General features: G+C 35.6%; 1 protein-coding gene across 3 annotated transcripts; it reads right to left on the minus strand.

Moving 5' to 3' along the window:
- Positions 1 to 1,639: 1,639 nt before the first annotated feature.
- Positions 1,640 to 19,575, minus strand: LOC138701761 (opsin Rh3-like). 3 transcript variants are annotated; one of them, XM_069828988.1, is made up of 4 exons: positions 19,371 to 19,575; positions 10,954 to 11,122; positions 7,661 to 7,791; positions 1,640 to 3,239 (listed from the first exon to the last, which is right to left on the minus strand). In XM_069828988.1, exons 3-4 carry the CDS (start codon positions 7,752 to 7,754, stop codon positions 2,236 to 2,238), a joined length of 1,098 nt encoding a protein of 365 aa, XP_069685089.1. In that variant the 5' UTR covers positions 7,755 to 7,791; positions 10,954 to 11,122; positions 19,371 to 19,575; the 3' UTR covers positions 1,640 to 2,235. The 3 variants fall into 3 exon arrangements, with proteins under 3 accessions (XP_069685089.1, XP_069685088.1, XP_069685090.1); XM_069828987.1 differs by lacking the exons at positions 10,954 to 11,122; positions 19,371 to 19,575 and adding an exon at positions 9,648 to 10,936; XM_069828989.1 differs by lacking the exons at positions 7,661 to 7,791; positions 10,954 to 11,122; positions 19,371 to 19,575 and adding an exon at positions 9,648 to 10,936.
- Between the last annotated feature and the right edge of the window lie 944 nt (positions 19,576 to 20,519).

Here is a 20,519-nt window from a genome sequence, read left to right on the forward strand (position 1 = left end):
CATCACTAAACTGAAAACTGTTTTGTTTGATGATTTTAAACTTTTTAAGTTGAAAATTACTGGAAGTGTGATTAGCTTTATGATCGCCTAACCTTTCCCGTCTCGCACAACTCACATGCCAGGTCTCGCCTCCTGAACTATACCAATATAAAAATAATACGGGTACGTCTGACATATTCCTCTTTAGGTCTACCTGGTCACATAGAAGTTAAAAAGGTGATCTTTATTACAGTCCATAAAGACTCACAAAATAACAGGACTTTTAAGGCTTCCACCTTTGCAGAAGATCGGCATTAGTAGCAGTAGGGATTCAGTCCTTCATGCTTCCGCGTTTATCTCTAAGGAAAATTCCCTGGTATTTAATTTCTGTTAGAAATTGAGCCGACTCCAGTGTAACCAGAATGAATAAGTCAATATTGAAAGAATCCATAACCCATCAGGAATCAAACCCGCGACCTTCGGCTTTGTAGCCCATTGATTACGTTTACACCAGCCGTGGCGAGAATGTGATCGTGCGCCGAGCCACTGTATAACCTGCAACGTGCATAGCACCTATGGAGAGAGGCGGACACCCGAAGGGGAAGTGAAGCAACTGCTGCTTATTAACGGACTTCATTTTCCATATGTCAACCACTTAAATATAATTTTATCTAGTATAAGGTTACAAACTAATGTTTAGTATGTGTAACGAAGAAAGAAATGAACAAGAAAACATAGGACACATTATCACAACCTATTAACTGTCTTCAGAATGTCTCTTTGACAGAGTTTCAAAATCAGGAATTATGTCACTTACTGCCAGTCGTAGTTGATCACGAAGATATCTGTCTGTCAGCCGTGATCTAAATTTGGTATTTACCATTTTCATTGTTGAAAATAATTTTTTCACAAACGTAAGTTGTAGCGAACATGGCTTCAAAAGAGCAAGCGAAAGAACGAAGCTTCGGATATTTATTTTTTGGCAAAGATTTGAAAAGTTCAACATTTGTCAAGTCCTTACATCAAGCTTTCATTTAACATGACATTGTAAACCTGTGAGATTAAATTGAAGATCTAACCACATTACTCGTACATCTGCTGAAAAAGGATCGACGTAAGAGATAATAATAATAATAATAATAATAATAATAATAATAATAATAATAATAATAATAATAACCATTTAATGTTTCATAAGTGACATGTAGTATAATGCCGTTTTATGTTATACAACCGTTTCCTCGTAATACTTGTGAACAAATCATACATTTAATATTCTCATCATATTGGCAGCAAAAAAATGCGTCCTCCCATCCTACTTGAAACTTTCGTTTTTGTAGATGTACATGGTTTCGAGAGAGACATTGGACGATACGCCACTCGCAGGTCAGAGACAAATACAAATGGAACGGAGTTTGACTCCAGTGAGTGAGAGAGTGGGGGTTGGGGAAGGTAGGAAGCAAGAGAAATAAAGAGCTATCATTGCGAGCCATAATGTGGTCGTGAGTCACGTTTTCGCCACGACTGGTTTACACGATTGTATCAACATTATTTGACTGCCGTAATATATGAACACGAAATAAAAAAAATGATGATGATGATAATAATTTAAACGGTAAAATAATACAATTCTATTACACATTATTTACAGATACCGTATTACATGTAAAGCATTTCCTTTCAGTTTCTAGAAATAATTTATTATCTTTGCATGTATTACATAAGTTAAAGAACAAGAACATTACAGGTATTATATTGTACACGAATAAGTGCAGTCTTAAGCTTTTCCATGTGTTTGCAGTTAATTGTGCCTTTATTCTTGTACACAGAGTGCAAATTACTACTAATGTTGGGCAAACTCTCGGAATATATTCCACATACAAAAAACATGAAAAATTGTTATATTAACGTGAGTGCGAAACTACTTTTATTTTGAGTTATGAAGATTTATTTTCATGACAGATTACGTAACAATATTAATAACATGTTGAATTAAATGTTCAAAACATCCATCTTCGTCCTTGGGACCTTATTGATTCTCGAACGTATCTAAATATCCTGGGCGTCCTGTGTATTGTTCCACAAGCTACCACAACCCTCTTATGGATATTCTATACATTTTCCACTTCAGACGAAGAAACCGTAGGAAGCCTTGATAGTTTTCAAAATCCAGAGAATTTAAATCAGCATGAAATAATCAAGTTTACAATTTCTTAAAATTCAAACACATTAAAAAATTTGTACCGTAGTCGAACTTTATTTTTGATCTTTGTCCTTAAAGTGCTTTCGAAAGCTTGTAGATCTATCTCGAATTGGTTTGGGTGCTACAAACCAGCTAGGAGGACGAAACTTATTTTTATCTTTATCGGACATTGGGAAACTTACTTGTTTCTTTCCTACTACCAATTCCTTAATGTGACTAGCTGTATCTTTGACTGTATTTTCTGCTTGCATATCTACCATCACTATTACTTCCTCTACTTCATTACTTTCCTCTGAGGAAACTTCTGTCTCTGGTGTGCGCTTCACTATATCCGATTGTGTTGCCCATACCTTTTGACTCTTTGAGGAATATCTTCTTGCTTCTCGTTTGACACTAACGCGTCTAATGAACGATTTAAACTCCATACGAAATCTAGAGTGAGTCACAGCATAGACATATGGATCGATACAGCTTGCAATCTTGCAGAAAAGAGCAGGAATCATCGACGACAAGGGGGTTATGTATTGTTTGTTGCCCGTTATTCCAAGCAGGGACACTGCAGCATAAGGCGTCCACGCAGCGAACCATAAGCTGATTATACCGATGACGACACCTGCCAGTCGAATTTCTGACCTAGTTTTCTCATGTCTTGAAGAATCTTTACCAGAGGCTTGCTTCACGTTCCGAGTGACAAAAACAGCATAGCAGATCCCAATGTAGCAGACTGTGATAATACAGAATGGGATGACCCAGGCTGCTGTGAAGAACGAGAAGATGTATACGCGATTGGCGAACGAAAGGTCCAAGTAGTCATAGCTGCAGCTGGTCAGGTATCCCTCAGGCACGTACTGTTTTAGTCCAAGCAGGGGAGGGAGTGAGAAGACGCAGCCATAGCACCACGTGAAGAGGGCGTACATGCGGGCCCTCCTGTGAGTCGTCTTCCGTTTTGGTTCCAGGGGATACATAATGACGAAGTAGCGGTCCAGAGCTATTGCAGTGAGGGTTGTTATGGAAACAGTGCCTGTGAGTCCACCTATGAATCCAAATACTTGGCAACCTGCAACGACAACATTGATTCTTCAAATTATACATCTTGAATACACACTTTTATCACCTAAGATTTGTTATAGAAACAACTTCCCTCTGTTAATGTGAACCTTAGTTGGTAATTTACCTTAGTTGACTACTTTCAGCTTCAATTTCAGCCATCTTCATAACAAGTGAAGTCCTTGCTTGTTTTCGGTTTATTCTGAATTTGCTTTGGCGGTGAATTCATTTATATTATTATGATGTACGGAAGTACATGATGTGATATTTTCGTACCATATGATGAAGGATGGGTGGAGCAGAGAAAAATTCTCTCCGGCACTGGGACCCGAATCCGGGTTTTCAGCTCTACGTGCTGACGCTTTATCCACTAAGCCACACCGGATTCAATTCCGATGCCGGATTGAATCTTCTCAATTTAAGTTCCACCTCTTAGTTTCTCTTTAGTGGTCAACCCTCATACACTGTGTCACTGCGCATTTATGTTCAGTGGTGTGTCAAGAGGTTATGTATTCTGAAATGTAGACTAATTGTGTATTGAGGATATGTTGTGGGTGTGTTTTTGTTTGTATATTTCATAGTGTTCTAGTGTATTTAACTTTTGGTTTTTCGGCTGAATATGTAGGATTTCAATATCTGTTTCTATTTTGTTGTAGTTGTGGTTGTGGTTTGTGTTTGTGACGTATTCTTCGTATGTGGCGCTATTGTGTGATTTGGTCAACTAAGGTAAATTGCCAACTTAGGTTCACATTAACACGGGAAAGTTGTTTCTATACCGAATTATTCACAGTTCTATATTCAACGACTCTATTTCATTTCATCGACTGTTTAATGTCGTTGGTATGGTGAAGCAATAATAAAAAAACATTTTGCGCTAATTCATTGTAGGTCTACTTTTTCATCGATGGACCTTGTAATATCATTTATAAACAAACAATATACAGAATGAAAGTTAGTTCAGATGACTAATGATGACTGCTGAATTTAAGAACGAATTTATGATATAAATGAACGGGAGATTTTCATGGCGTACACACGTCCACATATTAATGTTATTTCCTTGTAGTAGATGAGTTTGCACGCTAAGAATATTTTTATGAAAAGTTAAGAGTTTAAATTTCATTATTATTATTATTATTATTATTATTATTATTATTATTATTAGTGGTAGTAGTAGTAGTAGTAACTTCGAAATCGGGTTGAGTTTTGAGAGTTCGCTATAGGGTTACCTGACATTCGCCTTACAGTTGGGCAACTCTGAAAAAATTCAACCAAATCAGACCCATAATGGTTCGAATACACTTCCGAACGCAGGCCTAAAGTTCCGGTTGCTACTACTAGACCACGCCTGTAAATATTATTATACTATAATATAAAATTGGCCCGCGCCACAGTATCGTGGTCTAAAGTATCACGCCTAGCTAGTTCGAATTCTCATAGAGGAAGAAATTTTCTTATGAAATTTCGGCCATTGTATGGGATCGGTGCCCAGGATCACGGTGAATTTGGGGAGTTACTATAAGTACTGAAATCTGGTTTCGCGAACTAGTTATAACGTTTGAGGAAATCATCGTGCTAACCACACGATACCTCCGGAACTGTTTGAATGATCGTTCAGCTCTGCTGAGGTATGTCTTCTATGGACTGTCACATCCAGAATTAATAATAATAATAATAATAATAATAATAATAATAATAATAATAATAATAATAATAATAATAATGGTTTAATTAACCTGGTAGAGTTAAGGCCATACGGCCTTCTCTAATACTCAACCAGGAGTAAAACTGCGATACAAAAAACACTACAAAATTTACAAAATACGGCACAAAAAATAAACTGAAGTAGATAATCATAATACAATGTAAACAAGAAGTCTGTAGAAATGAGACATAATATATAACATACCGTCATTGTTCCTGCAATAACTCCTATGTGACATATTTGTCGATTTTCATATTTTTGCTCTGTTAAATAATTTAAATAGTAACACAGCAAATAATAAAATCTCCTATATGTATTTATATTTCTTTCTTTCGAAAATGTAAGAATTCACGATCTCCTATGTACCACTGCCATAGAATGAATAGATGTGTTTCTTCTTCCTACTGAAAAATTTTTATATTTTGCACATAGGAGTTATTGCAGGAACAACGACGATATAGAAAGAAAGGAAAAGGCATAATAAAATGTGAACAGTAAGTCAAAATAAATGAGACATACAAAGTGTAAAAGTATGATACAATAATAATACTTACTTACTTACAAATGGCTTTTAAGGAACCCGCAGGTTCACTGCCGCCCTCACATAAGCCCGCCATCGGTCTCTATCCCGTGCAAGATTAATCCAGTCTCTATCATCATATCCCACCTCCATCAAATCCATTTTAATATTATCCTCCCATCTACGTCTCGGCTTCCCCAAAGGTCTTTTCCCATCCGGTCTCCCAACTAACACTCTATATGCATGCCAGAGTATCAGTCCTATTCCGAAGCTTATTGTATGGATTTGTAACAAGTTGTTTTTTACGGTGATGGGTTGTTAGCCCTTCGCCCAACCCCCAAGCTGGAGGACCACCCCTTATCGGCTTATTCAATATATTCGCAGCTACCGTCCCTATCTGGAGGCCGTCTCCTCTATCCGCAACCTGAGGACGCGCCATGCCGTGGTGATAGGGACCCACAATACATGGACAAGAATAATAATAATAATAATAATAATAATAATAATAATAATAATCATAATAATAATAACAAAATAGTAAGATACAGTCGGCCTCGGTAGCGTAGTCGGTATAGCGCTGGCTTTCTATGCTCAAGGTTGCGGGTTCGATCCCGGCCCAGGTCGATAGCATTTAAGTGTGTTTAAATGCGACAGGCTCATGTCAGTAGACTTACTGGCATGTAAAAGAACTCCTGCGGGACAAAATTCCGGCACACCGGGACGCTGATATAACCTCTGGAGTTGCGAGAGTCGTTAAATAAAACATAATTTTAGTAAAGTACAAAGCATACAATGAACACATTATTTATTAGGTACACACAGCAAGGAAAATTATGATTATAAGTAGCTCAAGTTATCACATGATAAACCTGTATAGTGTTTCTAAGCTTTAATTATTAAAAAAGAAACAAATTTAATATGAATGACATCAGCAGCAGCAGAACCAAAAAGTACTAGATCAGTTTGATTATGGCTTCAGCTTCAATACAGGTAAAATGTATTAATATAATTAATTTTCGCTGTGGTACACAATACATAATAATACTGTATATTAAAAATTTTAATGCAGCCATGCCAAGTTAAAATCTCACGAGCTGCTACTGTCAAACACTGATTTCCGAGTCGAAAGTGAATGCCTAAAAAGTAACAAGATATTATTTAACAGAAAAATAGCACGTGCTAATACGTGCATCTCGAGTAAAATAGAAGACAGGGAAGAAGAAAACGCGCTGAAAATAATAAAGGACTCGATTATGCAGCAAAAAATGTTAGAGGACCAAACTTACTATATCTATTAGCAATAACAACGATAAGAGAGGAATTTGAGAGGAGAAGATTGTCTAAAGAGACGCGCGGTTTTGTGTTATCGGAAGGAGTGTCCAGACTAAATTAAATACGAATAACTTTCCCACTCGTCCCACAGCTAGCAAATCATGTGATAGAGAAATGTCCTGGAATGGCGCATGCGCTAGCGGAACTTCCAGAGTGCTCTTAGTAGCTTCGTTGCATTGGTTGAAGATGGACGCTTATATTCCAGCTCCCGCCGCGTGTGAAGTGCGGTCAGTGATAAAGTTTTTGAATGCACAGGGCATAGCGCCGATTGAAATTTATCGTCAGCTGTGCCAGGTCTATGGGCAAGCAGATGGTGCGTTGGTGCTGTAGACAATTTTCAGCAGGACGCCAAAATATGCATGGCGAGGAGCGCAGTGGGAGGCCAGTCATCATCATAGACGACCTTGTGGAGCAATGCACCATCTGCTTACTCATGACGTTAGGCCCACAGACCAGGCACAGCTGACGATCAATTTCAATCGGCGCTATGCCCTGTGCATTCAAAAACTTTATTACTGATTGCACTTCACACGCGGCGGGAGCTGGAATAGGAGCGTCCATCTTCAACCAATGAAACGAAACCACTGAGAGCACTCGGGCAGTTCCGTTAGCGCATGCGCCACCCAGGACATTACTCTATCACATACACGCAGTCGCTTCGCGCAACATATGGTTTGCTAACTGTGGGACGAGTGGGAAAGTTACTTTATGGACGCGGCTCTTATGTTCAGTATAATATGTGAGATTCAAGTTTGTTAGCCACTTGTCTCACTTGGCATTTACCATATGGCAGGGGCGTAAGAAAATTGTTCCTTTACGAAAAGTAGATTGTACAAATGTTCGTTCAGCTACTTTAAGGAAGTTCACTACAAACCTATGTATCCTAATGCTGGGCCACAGTGAAAGCTGTTGAATACGAAGAGAGGTAACTTGCTGAGCAGAAGAAAATCACTCACAGCAAGATTCATTATCAGAATATTTGCAGGAGTCTGTAGTGCTCGGCATCTGTGGAAAAAAGCTACAGTTTTAGTAATCTTTTTACGAAAAGGATTATCGGCCTGTAGTTACATGGGATATGTAAACAATTTCAGATTTAGTTTCCATTATTCATCAATTTGTTCTAGTTCAAACTTGGTGGTTTTTGTGTTTTGATTTTAATGCTACAGAGTTTTTAATCGGCGTCGGAATTTATTCATCGGAAAATAAATACTGAAATGTGAACAAAATTACTAATCTGTGATTTATACAATTAATATGAAATTGCAAATATCATTATAATTAATTTGAAATCATAGCAATGAATCTACCTTGTTCTCTGTTGTTGCTGTTATGTACGCCTGATGAAAGCTTTTCTGACATTTCTACTGACGTGTTTCTACATAAATTGACCACTGAAGAGTGTTTCATAAAATGAAAATGCTATTTCCACTCTAAAGGACCCATTACTAACAAATGGATTTTAAAGAATTTGAAGGTTCACTGCTGCCCTCACACAAGCCTGCCATCAGTCCCTATCCTGTGCAAGATTAAACCAGTCTCTATCATCATATCCCAACTCTCTCAAATCCATTTTCATATTATTCTCCCATCTACGTCTCGGCTTCCCCAAATATGTTTTCTTCCCTCAGGTCTTCTAACTAACACTCTATATGCATTTCTGGATTCACCCATACATGCTACATGTCCTGCTCATCTCAAACGTCTGGATTATACTTTGGCTAAATGAAATCATTCACTATGCATCTATTTCTTTTTACAGAGTGCACACAAAATGCATTTTTTATAATCCCACAAATTAAAATGTTCAGAAAGTCCTTTACAAAACTGATAGTTTCTATAGAAGTTCATCCACGCATGACAGAGTTTTCAATATTAGTGACCGTTAATTTTTCAAAACGAGGTATTATTTTCTGTAAACATGTAAGAGTTACAGAAAAAAAAATAGCTCGATTCTTGATGGTAGTCACCTGTATGTAGGCAACACGTTTCGCACGACTGTCCGAAAGTAGGATATACAGAATGAATCGTAAGTACTGTAATGCCATTTATTTTATGAGATTATTCTTTGAGATATTTCAAACAAAAATAATATAATGTTGCTGGTTTTTCTTTCTTTTCGAGATAAAAGTTGTTTTATATGAAATATTTCATGGTGTATTTTGGAAAAACCATTGATTTAATTCCCAATATGCTCAGTCAATTTAAGAAAGCTGATTATTATGATAATAAACACTTGAAAGAATTTTAGTTTTTTCCTTTAAATGCGGAGAATTTTTATCCGAACAAATGTAACTTTTTCTTCTGAAAAGTAATTTTAAAATGTTACATTTTTTCGGGTCAAATTTCTGCATATTTAAAGGACAAAACTAAAATTCTTTCAATGATTTATTATCATAATACACTGCTCTCTTAAATTGACTGAGTGAGTATATTTGGAAATAAATCAATGGCTTTCCCAAAAACACGTTATGAAATGTTTCATATAAAACAATTTTTATCTCGAAAAGGAAGTAAAAACGAGCAAAATTGTAGTAAACATTTTTATTTGAAATGTCTCAAAGAATAACCCCCTGAAATTAATGGCATTACTTACGGTTTTCCTGTATGTAAGCACTCTTGTTTACTACACATGCGCATTGTGTCGTATCTGAAACTTTGTAAAATTAGGAGAGCCTTGTTTTCTTTCTGGAACTGTACAGTATTTCCAAGAAAATCTAGAAAATCTATGTTTGCAGCATCACAATACATTTTTTTCCAATTTCATTCCGTTAAATGAAATAATAAACATAACTTATTGATGAGTCAGCTTGTTAAGAATTACAGTTGAAATAGTAACTATTTTCTATTATTAAGGTACTCACTTGACGAACATGAAGATGACCAGAGCGTTACCCGCAATACCGACGACCATGATGAAGCAGTACAGGACGCCAAGCACGTAGTGATTGACCGGGTCAGGTGGCGGGAATTGAAGCCAGTGAGGGTTGATGATATCCAGAAACTCTGGAGTGAACAACCCTCGCGACTCCCACAGTTTTAACGGATACAGCCTTTTGAATTCCAGGAGAGCTCTGTTCTCAAATTCAGAATAGTTTTGACCGGGAAGAGACGTCTCAGTTCGATTCCTTTGCATTGTAGAAGAGTTAATATTATTTTGGTTACCATAAGAGTCGTAGGATTCCAACAAAATTTCATTTCTCGTGCTATTTTCAAAAACTATTTCGCTTTCATTGTACTGCTGGGAATTCCTCCAAGTTTCCTGGGTTGACAGAGTTGATTTGTAGACAAACGATCTTGGTAAGACGTCAGAAACATGAGAAGATGTAGAAGACATTGGTAGTTGAAAGTTGGTATTATTATTATTATTATTATTATTATTATTATTATTATTATTATTATTATTATTATTATTATTTGTTACATGTGTAACTCTTCCACTTTTTGTTGGTATTACTGGAGGTGGTGTTGAAATTTTAGATATTTCACTTTTGGAATCTATATTTAAAACTTTATCCTGGTTATAAGCTTCGAACTGCGTTAATATGTTTGTGATTTTACTATTATTTGAAATACTAGAAGTAAATTCCAAAGGATTTATTGATCGCGATATTCTAGTATTATTTGCAAAAATGTGGATGTGTTTAATTGTGCTTGTTGGGAGAGTTGTTGAATACATTACATTGAGAGGGCATAATTCTTGCGGATCAAAAATGCTATTGTTCGAATGTAAGGTCACATCTAATAACGTTGCTTGAAGACTGTGGTCTTCATTAAAATATAGCGACATATTAATATGTTTACGACATTTATCTGACATTTTTCTTCTTAATTTCTTCTTCGACATTACACTTCTTTTCGACAGAGGAGCTTTTGAGTACGGCCTGCATTTTCTAACGAGCATAAGACGTCTCACAAACTGTGTATACTTTTGACACAATGCCTGTATTATTTTACTTTCATTATTGTTTATAAAATGCTTTCCTCCCCTAAAATTTTTATTGTCCGTCTTAAATTCATAATTTCCTATTTCTCTCATTAAAATGTTGATGATATCTCTAAGAGGTTTACAGATAACGGTTGCTTTAATATATCGAATTGGAAGCTGACAGTAAATTTCTTTCTTGTTGAGGGAATCATTCAGAAAGTTATCGTTATTTTTCAACGTACAGTTACGGTCATTGTCCTTTCTGTTACTGCAATTCGTCAAGTATTGGATATCCATTAATTCTTTGTGATTCGGTTCATCATTGGAATATGCTTGTATGTAGACCATGTTGTTCATTACAGCTGTTACAGTAACAATCACGACTCCAAGTTTGAATGTTTTCATTGCTGGCTGAAAAAAAGAGAAAAATAAACTTGAGGTAATGGCTATAAATGTGATAGGTATCATACAGTAATAACATAATGGGTTTAAAATATGCCACTGCAATACTTCCAAGTAATATTATTATGCCAAGTGAGGGTATTGTTAACTTTTTCGGAAGACGGGAAGGCATACATTTTATCTCTTGAAGATGCAAATTGATATTCATTTCGTTCTTGAGATGCGTTTTGAAACTCTGGTTGAAAATAAAAAATACTTTTTAGAATATGAGAATCCTACAAAGTTATAATATAAAGAATACTGCTGAACTTAACCACAACTTCTACAAAGTAATAGTATGTAGAACACTACTGAACCTAATCGCGACTACTGCAAAGTGATAATATATAGAAAAATGCTGAAATTAACCACAGGTTCTACACGTTGATAGTATATAGAACACTACTGAACCTAATCGCGACTACTGCAAAGTGATAATATATAGAAAAATGCTGAAATTAACCGCAGCTTCTACACGTTGATAGTATATAGAACACTACTGAACCCAATCGCGACTACTGCAAAGTGATAATATATAGAAAAAATGCTGAAATTAACCACAGGTTCTACACGTTGATAGTATATAGAACACTACTGAACCTAATCACGACTACTGCAAAGTGATAATATATAGAAGAATGCTGAAATTAACCACAGGTTCTACATGTTGATAGTATATAGAACACTACTGAACCTAATCGCGACTACTGCAAAGTGATAATAAATAGAAAAATGCTGAAATTAACCACAGGTTCTACATGTTGATAGTATATAGAACACTACTGAACCTAATCGCGACTACTGCAAAGTGATAATATATAGAAAAATGCTGAAATTAACCGCAGCTTCTACACGTTGATAGTATATAGAACACTACTGAACCCAATCGCGACTACTGCAAAGTGATAATATATAGAAAAATGCTGAAATTAACCACAGGTTCTACACGTTGATAGTATATAGAACACTACTGAACCTAATCGCGACTACTGCAAAGTGATAATATATAGAAGAATGCTGAAATTAACCACAGGTTCTACATGTTGATAGTATATAGAACACTACTGAACCTAATCGCGACTACTGCAAAGTGATAATAAATAGAAAAATGCTGAAATTAACCACAGGTTCTACATGTTGATAGTATATAGAACACTACTGAACCTAATCGCGACTACTGCAAAGTGATAATATATAGAAAAATGCTGAAATTAACCGCAGCTTCTACACGTTGATAGTATATAGAACACTACTGAACCTAATCGCGACTCCTACAAAGTGATAATATATAGAAAAATACTGAAATTAACCGCAGGTTCTACACGTTGATAGTATATAGAACACTACTGAACCTAATCGCTACTACTGCAAAGTGATAATATATAGAAAAATGCTGAAATTAACAGCAGCTTCTACACGTTGATAGTATATAGAACACTACTGAACCTAATCGCGACTCCTACAAAGTGATAATATATAGAAAAATGCTGAAATTAACCACAGGTTCTACATGTTGATAGTATATAGAACACTACTGAACCTAATCGCGACTACTGCAAAGTGATAATATATAGAAAAATGCTGAAATTAACAGCAGCTTCTACACGTTGATAGTATATAGAACACTACTGAACCTAATCGCGGCTACTGCAAAGTGATAATATATAGAAAAATGCTGAAATTAACCGCAGCTTCTACACGTTGATAGTATATAGAACACTACTGAACCTAATCGCGACTCCTACAAAGTGATAATATATAGAAAAATACTGAAATTAACCGCAGGTTCTACACGTTGATAGTATATAGAACACTACTGAACCTAATCGCTACTACTGCAAAGTGATAATATATAGAAAAATGCTGAAATTAACCGCAGCTTCTACACGTTGATAGTATATAGAACACTACTGAACCTAATCGCGACTCCTACAAAGTGATAATATATAGAAAAATGCTGAATTTAACCGCAGCTTCTACACGTTGATAGTATATAGAACACTACTGAACCTAATCGCGACTCCTACAAAGTGATAATATATAGAAAAATGCTGAAATTAACCGCAGGTTCTACACGTTGATAGTATATAGAATACTACTGAACCTAATCGCGACTCCTACAAAGTGATTATAGAAAAATACTGAAATTAACCGCAGGTTCTACACGTTGATAGTATATAGAACACTACTGAACCTAATCGCTACTACTGCAAAGTGATAATATATAGAAAAATGCTGAAATTAACCGCAGCTTCTACACGTTGATAGTATATAGAACACTACTGAACCTAATCGCGACTCCTACAAAGTGATAATATATAGAAAAATGCTGAAATTAACCACAGGTTCTACATGTTGATAGTATATAGAACACTACTGAACCTAATCGCGACTACTGCAAAGTGATAATATATAGAAAAATGCTGAAATTAACAGCAGCTTCTACACGTTGATAGTATATAGAACACTACTGAACCTAATCGCGGCTACTGCAAAGTGATAATATATAGAAAAATGCTGAAATTAACCGCAGCTTCTACACGTTGATAGTATATAGAACACTACTGAACCTAATCGCGACTCCTACAAAGTGATAATATATAGAAAAATACTGAAATTAACCGCAGGTTCTACACGTTGATAGTATATAGAACACTACTGAACCTAATCGCTACTACTGCAAAGTGATAATATATAGAAAAATGCTGAAATTAACCGCAGCTTCTACACGTTGATAGTATATAGAACACTACTGAACCTAATCGCGACTCCTACAAAGTGATAATATATAGAAAAATGCTGAAATTAACCGCAGCTTCTACACGTTGATAGCATATAGAACACTACTGAACCTAATCGCGACTCCTACAAAGTGATAATATATAGAAAAATGCTGAAATTAACCGCAGGTTCTACACGTTGATAGTATATAGAATACTACTGAACCTAATCGCGACTCCTACAAAGTGATAATATATAGAAAAATGCTCAAAAATTAACCGCAGCTTCTACACGTTGATAGTATATAGAACACTACTGAACCTAATCGCTACTACTGCAAAGTGATAATATATAGAAAAATGCTGAAATTAACCGCAGCTTCTACACGTTGATAGTATATAGAACACTACTGAACTTAATCGCGACTCCTACAAAGTGATAATATATAGAAAAATGCTCAAAAATTAACTGCAGCTTCTACACGTTGATAGTATATAGAACACTACTGAACCTAATCGCGACTCCTACAAAGTGATAATATATATAAAAATGCTGAAATTAACCGCAGCTTCTACACGTTGATAGTATATAGAACACTACTGAACCTAATCGCGACTCCAACAAAGTGATAATATATTATAGAACACTAATGAACTCAACTGCAGCTTCTTATAATTTGATACTATGTAGACTACTAAACTCAATTACGATTCCTATAAAGTGATATGTTGAACACTACTGAACTCAACCGCAGCTCTACAATTTGGTAGTACGTATTCAATCAATCGCGACTCTTACAAAGTGGTAATAATTACACAGAGCACTGCTGAACTTAACCGCAGCTCCTACAATGTAACAGTAGAATATTACTGAACTTACAAGTTTTGTCACTCTACAGGTCATCTTTCGATATACTGCGGTTAAGCTATAACAGAAGTGCAATATATCGGGTTTTTACGGTGTTTCTAACTACTCAATGACAAAAGCAAAATACAAACCCAGTATTTTAACTATAAAAGGATGAAAACATTTCTACGTAAATCACTTAGCACTGCACAGTACATTATCGTGTGTTCAGCACCCCAACATCTACCTATGCAGACCAAGGTCGTTGCGAATACGAAAACGATCACGAACTATTTGCGAACTTTTAGGAACACATGAACGCGAAAACTCCGCGACCGAACAGTGTTCTGAGGGCAGCATCGCGACGAACATGGATCCTTCCCAATTTGAAAAAGAATGTCTTCTTGTAGCAGACTTGGATGATAAAAATAATTGTATTTATACATGTATTGTAAAAACTGAGATATTTTGTCAACTTAACGTACAGCGTGATACCACAGAATATTATAAATGGAATATTTTTCTCATTTTGCCCAGACCATAATTTTTTCTTAATAGGAAGAAACACCGTAGAAAATGGGTGCATGAAATTAACATGTCAAGAAAGATGATAGGACAGTTTAAGAATGTGTACCATCAGCTGAGGGAAGATAAGGCAAACTGGGCGATGAACCCTACATCTGCGATCTGTTCTCCTGATCCCCCAGCTGATCGCGTTGACCGCGTGAACTGCTCGCGTGCTGGTCTATATCACTACATTACATTACCATTCGAGTGTTGAAAAGGGTAAAGGTTGGTAATATTGTGATTTTAATAATATTATGATAGTACTTTTAGAGAATTTTTTTACAATTTTACTGAACGACAGAAGGACCGATTTTGTGCAGAACATTCCCTTAATACGTTGACGCAAAAAAACAATCTTCCTCTCGCTCAGTAAAATTGTAAAAAAATTCTAAAAAATAACTATAATATTATTAGTATCACAATTTTACCAACCTTTACCCTATATCGTCTTCGCGCTCGCTTTCGCATATTCGCATTCGCTCAGTAAAACTGTAAAAAATTCTAAAAAATAACTATCATAATATTATTAGTATCACAATTTTACCAACTTTCACTCTATATCGTCTTCGCGCTCGCTTTCGCATATTCGCATTTGCTCAATAAAATTGTAAAAAATTCTAAAAAATAACTATCATAATATTATTAGTATCACAATTTTACCAACCTTTACCCTATATCGTCTTCGCGCTGGCTTTCGCATATTCGCATTCGCTCAGTAAAATTGTAAAAAATTCTAAAAAATAACTATCATAATATTATTAGTATCACAATTTTACCAACCTTTACCCTATATCGTCTTCGCGCTCGCTTTCGCATATTCGCATCCGCTCAGTAAAATTGTAAAAAATTCTAAAAAATAACTATCATAATATTATTAGTATCACAATTGTACCAACCTTTACCCTATATCGTCTTCGCGCTCGCTTTCGCATATTCGCATCCGCTCAGTAAAATTGTAAAAAATTCTAAAAAATAACTATCATAATATTATTAGTATCACAATTTTACCAACCTTTACCCTATATCGTCTTCGCGCTCGCTTTCGCATATTCGCATTCGCTCAGTAAAATTGTAAAAAATTCTAAAAAATAACTATCATAATATTATTAGTATCATAATTTTACCAACCTTTACCCTATATCGTCTTCGCGCTCGCTTTCGCATATTCGCATTCGCTCAATAAAATTGTAAAAAAATCTAAAAAATAACTATCATAATATTATTATTATCACCATTTTACCAACCTTTACCCTATATCGTCTTCGCGCTCGCTTTCGCATATTCGCATTCGCTCAATAAAATTGTAAAAAATTCTAAAAAATAACTATCATAATATTATTAGTATCACAATTTTACCAACCTTTACCCTATATCGTCTTCGCGCTCGCTTTCGCATATTCGCATCCGCTCAGTAAAATTGTAAAAAATTCTAAAAAATAACTATCATAATATTATTAGTATCACAATTTTACCAACCTTTACCCTATATCGTCTTCGCGCTCGCTTTCGCATATTCGCATCCGCTCAGTAAAATTGTAAAAAATTCTAAAAAATAACTATCATAATATTATTAGTATCACAATTTTACCAACCTTTACCCTATATCGTCTTCACACTCGCTTTCGCATATTCGCATTCGCTTTAGTCTGCGCAAGTCTTTACAACAGCGAAACTGAACATTCTGCAGACCAAAATTATAGCTGAATGAAATTTGTTTGCCGTAAACTCTTTCTGTTCACAACAGTAACCTTGTCTAACATTAATTTTAATTCTGTTTTTTTTGTAAAGTATATTTAATGACATCTAAAAACTTTCGTTTAAGTTACTCATTACTGAAAACAATTTTTTTTCAAGTTGCATAATCACCAAACAATTAGTTCCTGGAGAGTCATTGCAACGCAGGCAAGACTACAAATTACATGATTAGTTGTAGACTCAGGGGCAGCTGCTATTCATTATCCAATCAAATGTACTTACTACGGTATGGAAAATTACTGCTCCAAACAAGTAGGCCTACGAGCAAAACGTTCTTTGTTGTATCTGTTATAGATTAATATGTTTATGTTCTCCATACATTTACGCAGTGGCTTTCATCATTTTATTTATTGTGTTAGTTGATGGAGATGATAATGATGATGATGGTTAAGTAGTAGAATTATAATAAATAAAATGAGGGTACTGTCGAAAAGAATATTCCATTTATCAATTACAGATCCCAATAATTGATCTCCTCTAAATTTGAATCACGGTATCCGACAATCCCTGACTGTTCAAGTGTTCAGTTAACGGTTCAACTAAGCCGCGCCTTAACTACACTGTACACTATAACTGCTTCACATAGAAAAATGATGATCGTATCGATGATACAATAACATTCTATCTTAATTCGAATCATAAAAAATGTTTAAAAACAAATAGAAAAACGAAAGAGTGTTTGAAAACAAGAAAAAGAACAGAGAACATTTTGAAAGCACTTTCTCAGTTTCAAAGATACTGAAAATGTGTACTGTATTTAACTGGTAATTGGTAAATTAATTAGTACTAGTAGTAGTAGTAGTAGTAGTAGTAGTAGTAGTAGTAGTAGTAGTAGTAGTAGTAGTAGTATTGAATTGAATTGAATTTACGGGAGGGGAGGCACTATGGCCCAGCACTGCGACCTGTTACGATCTATTGCGCTAACCCTCAAGCTAGGCGCATTCCCAAATCCACACCGGCTGACTACACTAAGGTTCGCTGCGTACCCAGGTGTCGAGCAGGCAACCCCCCTCGTTCCTAGGCCAGGCCCCTCCGTGCGTCGCCGGCCGGCGATAGGGGAATGCTATGGAATGATGACGAAATGGAGAAATGGTGACGGAATGATGTAAATACCTAATATGGGGGAAAATGGGAGAACCCCGAGAAAAACACCAACTGCGACCTTGTCCGCCACAAGTGTCACTATGGATTTTTCAAAGTAGTATTAGTATTAGTAGTAGTAGTAGTAGTAGTAGTAGTAGTAGTAGTAGTAAAAGTAATGGTGGTGATGGTAGTAGTACAATATAATCTTACTATAACCGCAACCTAAACAAACATTTTAGCTTTCAAAGGAAAACGTACACTGAGGACAAATATAGTAATTAATAATACGAAATTAAACCAGGTACAAGGTTTTATCTGCTTAGGATGAGTAATAGGCAACACTAGAAAACTAGATAAATAAAATACAATGATTTAATACATGTGTGAAACAATTAAACCCACCTTATTAAATAAAGCTCGAAAGGACGCAATTCTTAAATTTTATAAAATACTGACTGTGAATGCTGGACGCTAACAAAGGCAGATAGAGTCAGCAGAAATCAAAATGTTACGGATGGTGGCACTATACCAAAGAATAGACAGAAAGTAAATTGAAGAGATAAGAAAAGAACTAAATATCTACAATTTAAATGGAAAACAAAATTTACAATGGTGGCAGTTCACTGTACAGTGATGAAGCGTTTCCCTCCCTCATAACTCATAAACTTGTTAACTTTTTCATCTTCTTCCTCTTTTATTTTATTGCTGAAACTCATGTTTACAATATCATGCTCTTTCAACTACATTTCTTAATAAATAATATTCTTTATATGTGGATCATTATTTAAATGAATTTATTTTTTTATCAGATAATCTATCCAAGGTAGAGAAGTGATCTTGCATCATATTGTAGATATTACATGCATAAATACAAACAAAAAATTTCGTCACAGAATATTGGATAGTTTTTGAGTTATATGGGAAACGCTTGATCACTGCACAGTGAACTGAATTTCGAAAAAAAAAAAAAGTAAAGAATACTTTTTTAATCGTAAAAATATTTTTTTCATATAGCAGAAGGACAGTGTTTTAGACATACTAATTTCCATTATTGTACAAGATACAGTAATGGAGGAAAAAATGTTGAATATTTCCAAAATTTCACTCCTGTAAGCTGTACCTAACTCCTTAAATATAAGCAAAAAACAAAACACGTTTCAAAAGAAGCAAAAAGAAACTAGATATTATAATAATTCTTCCCGAATGCGATAAAAGAAAGCGGTATCCATACGAAATGTTGACTTACAGAATACGATGATGCCTTCCTACAGTGAAGCTTTAAAATGACTGACATCTCCGCTGAAGATCGTGCATCTAAATGGGATACAAAAATGAAGAGCGCGCAGGCTCCGATAAGTTGCGTGCTTACAGGCTTTATCACTGCCATGGGAGTTCTACTGAAATGCTGGACTCATTCAAAACTTCAAGAAAACATGAACTCAGCGGTCAGATTAAAGTGGTTCATCGTGGATAGTGGAGTACTGATTTATAAATAAGTGAGAGGTCACACACACGCACGCGCGCACACACACACACACACACACACACACACACATATATATATATATATATATATATATATATATATATATCATTTAGTGTTCTGCCCAAGGGCAAGTCCTTCACTGCAAACCCAGTTTTCTCCAATCATTCCTATTTTCTGCGTTCCTCTTCATTTCCTCATATATCATTTGATATCTTCTTCTACTCCGAACTCTTCTCCCGTTCACCATTCCTTCCAATGCATCCTTCAGTAGATAGTTTCTTCTCAGCCAGTGACCCAACCAATTCCTTTTCCTCTTCCTGATAATTTTCAGCATCATTCTTTTTTTTTACCCACTCTTTCCAACCCAGCTTCATTTCTTATTCTGTCTGTCCACTTCACACGTTCCATGCTTCTCCATATCCACATTTCAAATGCTTCTAATTTCTATTCGCTTCTCTTCATTTCGTCGTAACGTACATGTTTCTGCCCCATGCAATGCCACACTCCATACAAAGCATTTCACTAGTCCCTTCCTTAGTTCTTTTTCCAGAGATCCACACAAAATGCTCCTCTTTTTATTAAAAGCTTCCTTTGCCATTGCTATCCTCCTTTTTACTTCCCAGCAGCAGGTCATGTTACTGCTTATAGTACACCCCAAGTATTTGAAGCTGTCCACTTGCTCTACTGCCCCATTTAGAATTCGCAAGTTTATCTTCTGTGTTTTCAACACATTACTGATCAGCTCCAAATTAAATGTAGCCGCACGGAATAAATCAATCAATGAGTGTAATTAATTTGGAGCCGCAACAAGCCTTAAAAGGCTTAAAGCTTGGAGAAGGAGAAGAAGAAGATCTTCTGTATTTTTCTTCCTATGACCATGCTATTCGTCTTATTTACATTTTTCTTCAT

The sequence above is a fragment of the Periplaneta americana genome, chromosome 6, assembly GCF_040183065.1.
Source record: "Periplaneta americana isolate PAMFEO1 chromosome 6, P.americana_PAMFEO1_priV1, whole genome shotgun sequence".
Taxonomy (NCBI): Eukaryota; Metazoa; Arthropoda; class Insecta; order Blattodea; family Blattidae; genus Periplaneta; species Periplaneta americana.

Coding starts and splice junctions, on each gene's coding strand:
- LOC138701761 (XM_069828987.1), bottom strand. CDS start 10,822: ATGAGAGAAATAGGAAATTATGAATTTAAGACGGACAATAAAAATTTT. Junction 7,792..9,647: donor GTCATCTTCATGTTCGTCAA/GTGAGTACCTTA, acceptor TTTTTTCCACAG/ATGCCGAGCACTACAGACTC. Junction 3,240..7,660: donor CCCAGCATTAGGATACATAG/GTTTGTAGTGAA, acceptor TTGTCGTTGCAG/GTTGCCAAGTATTTGGATTC.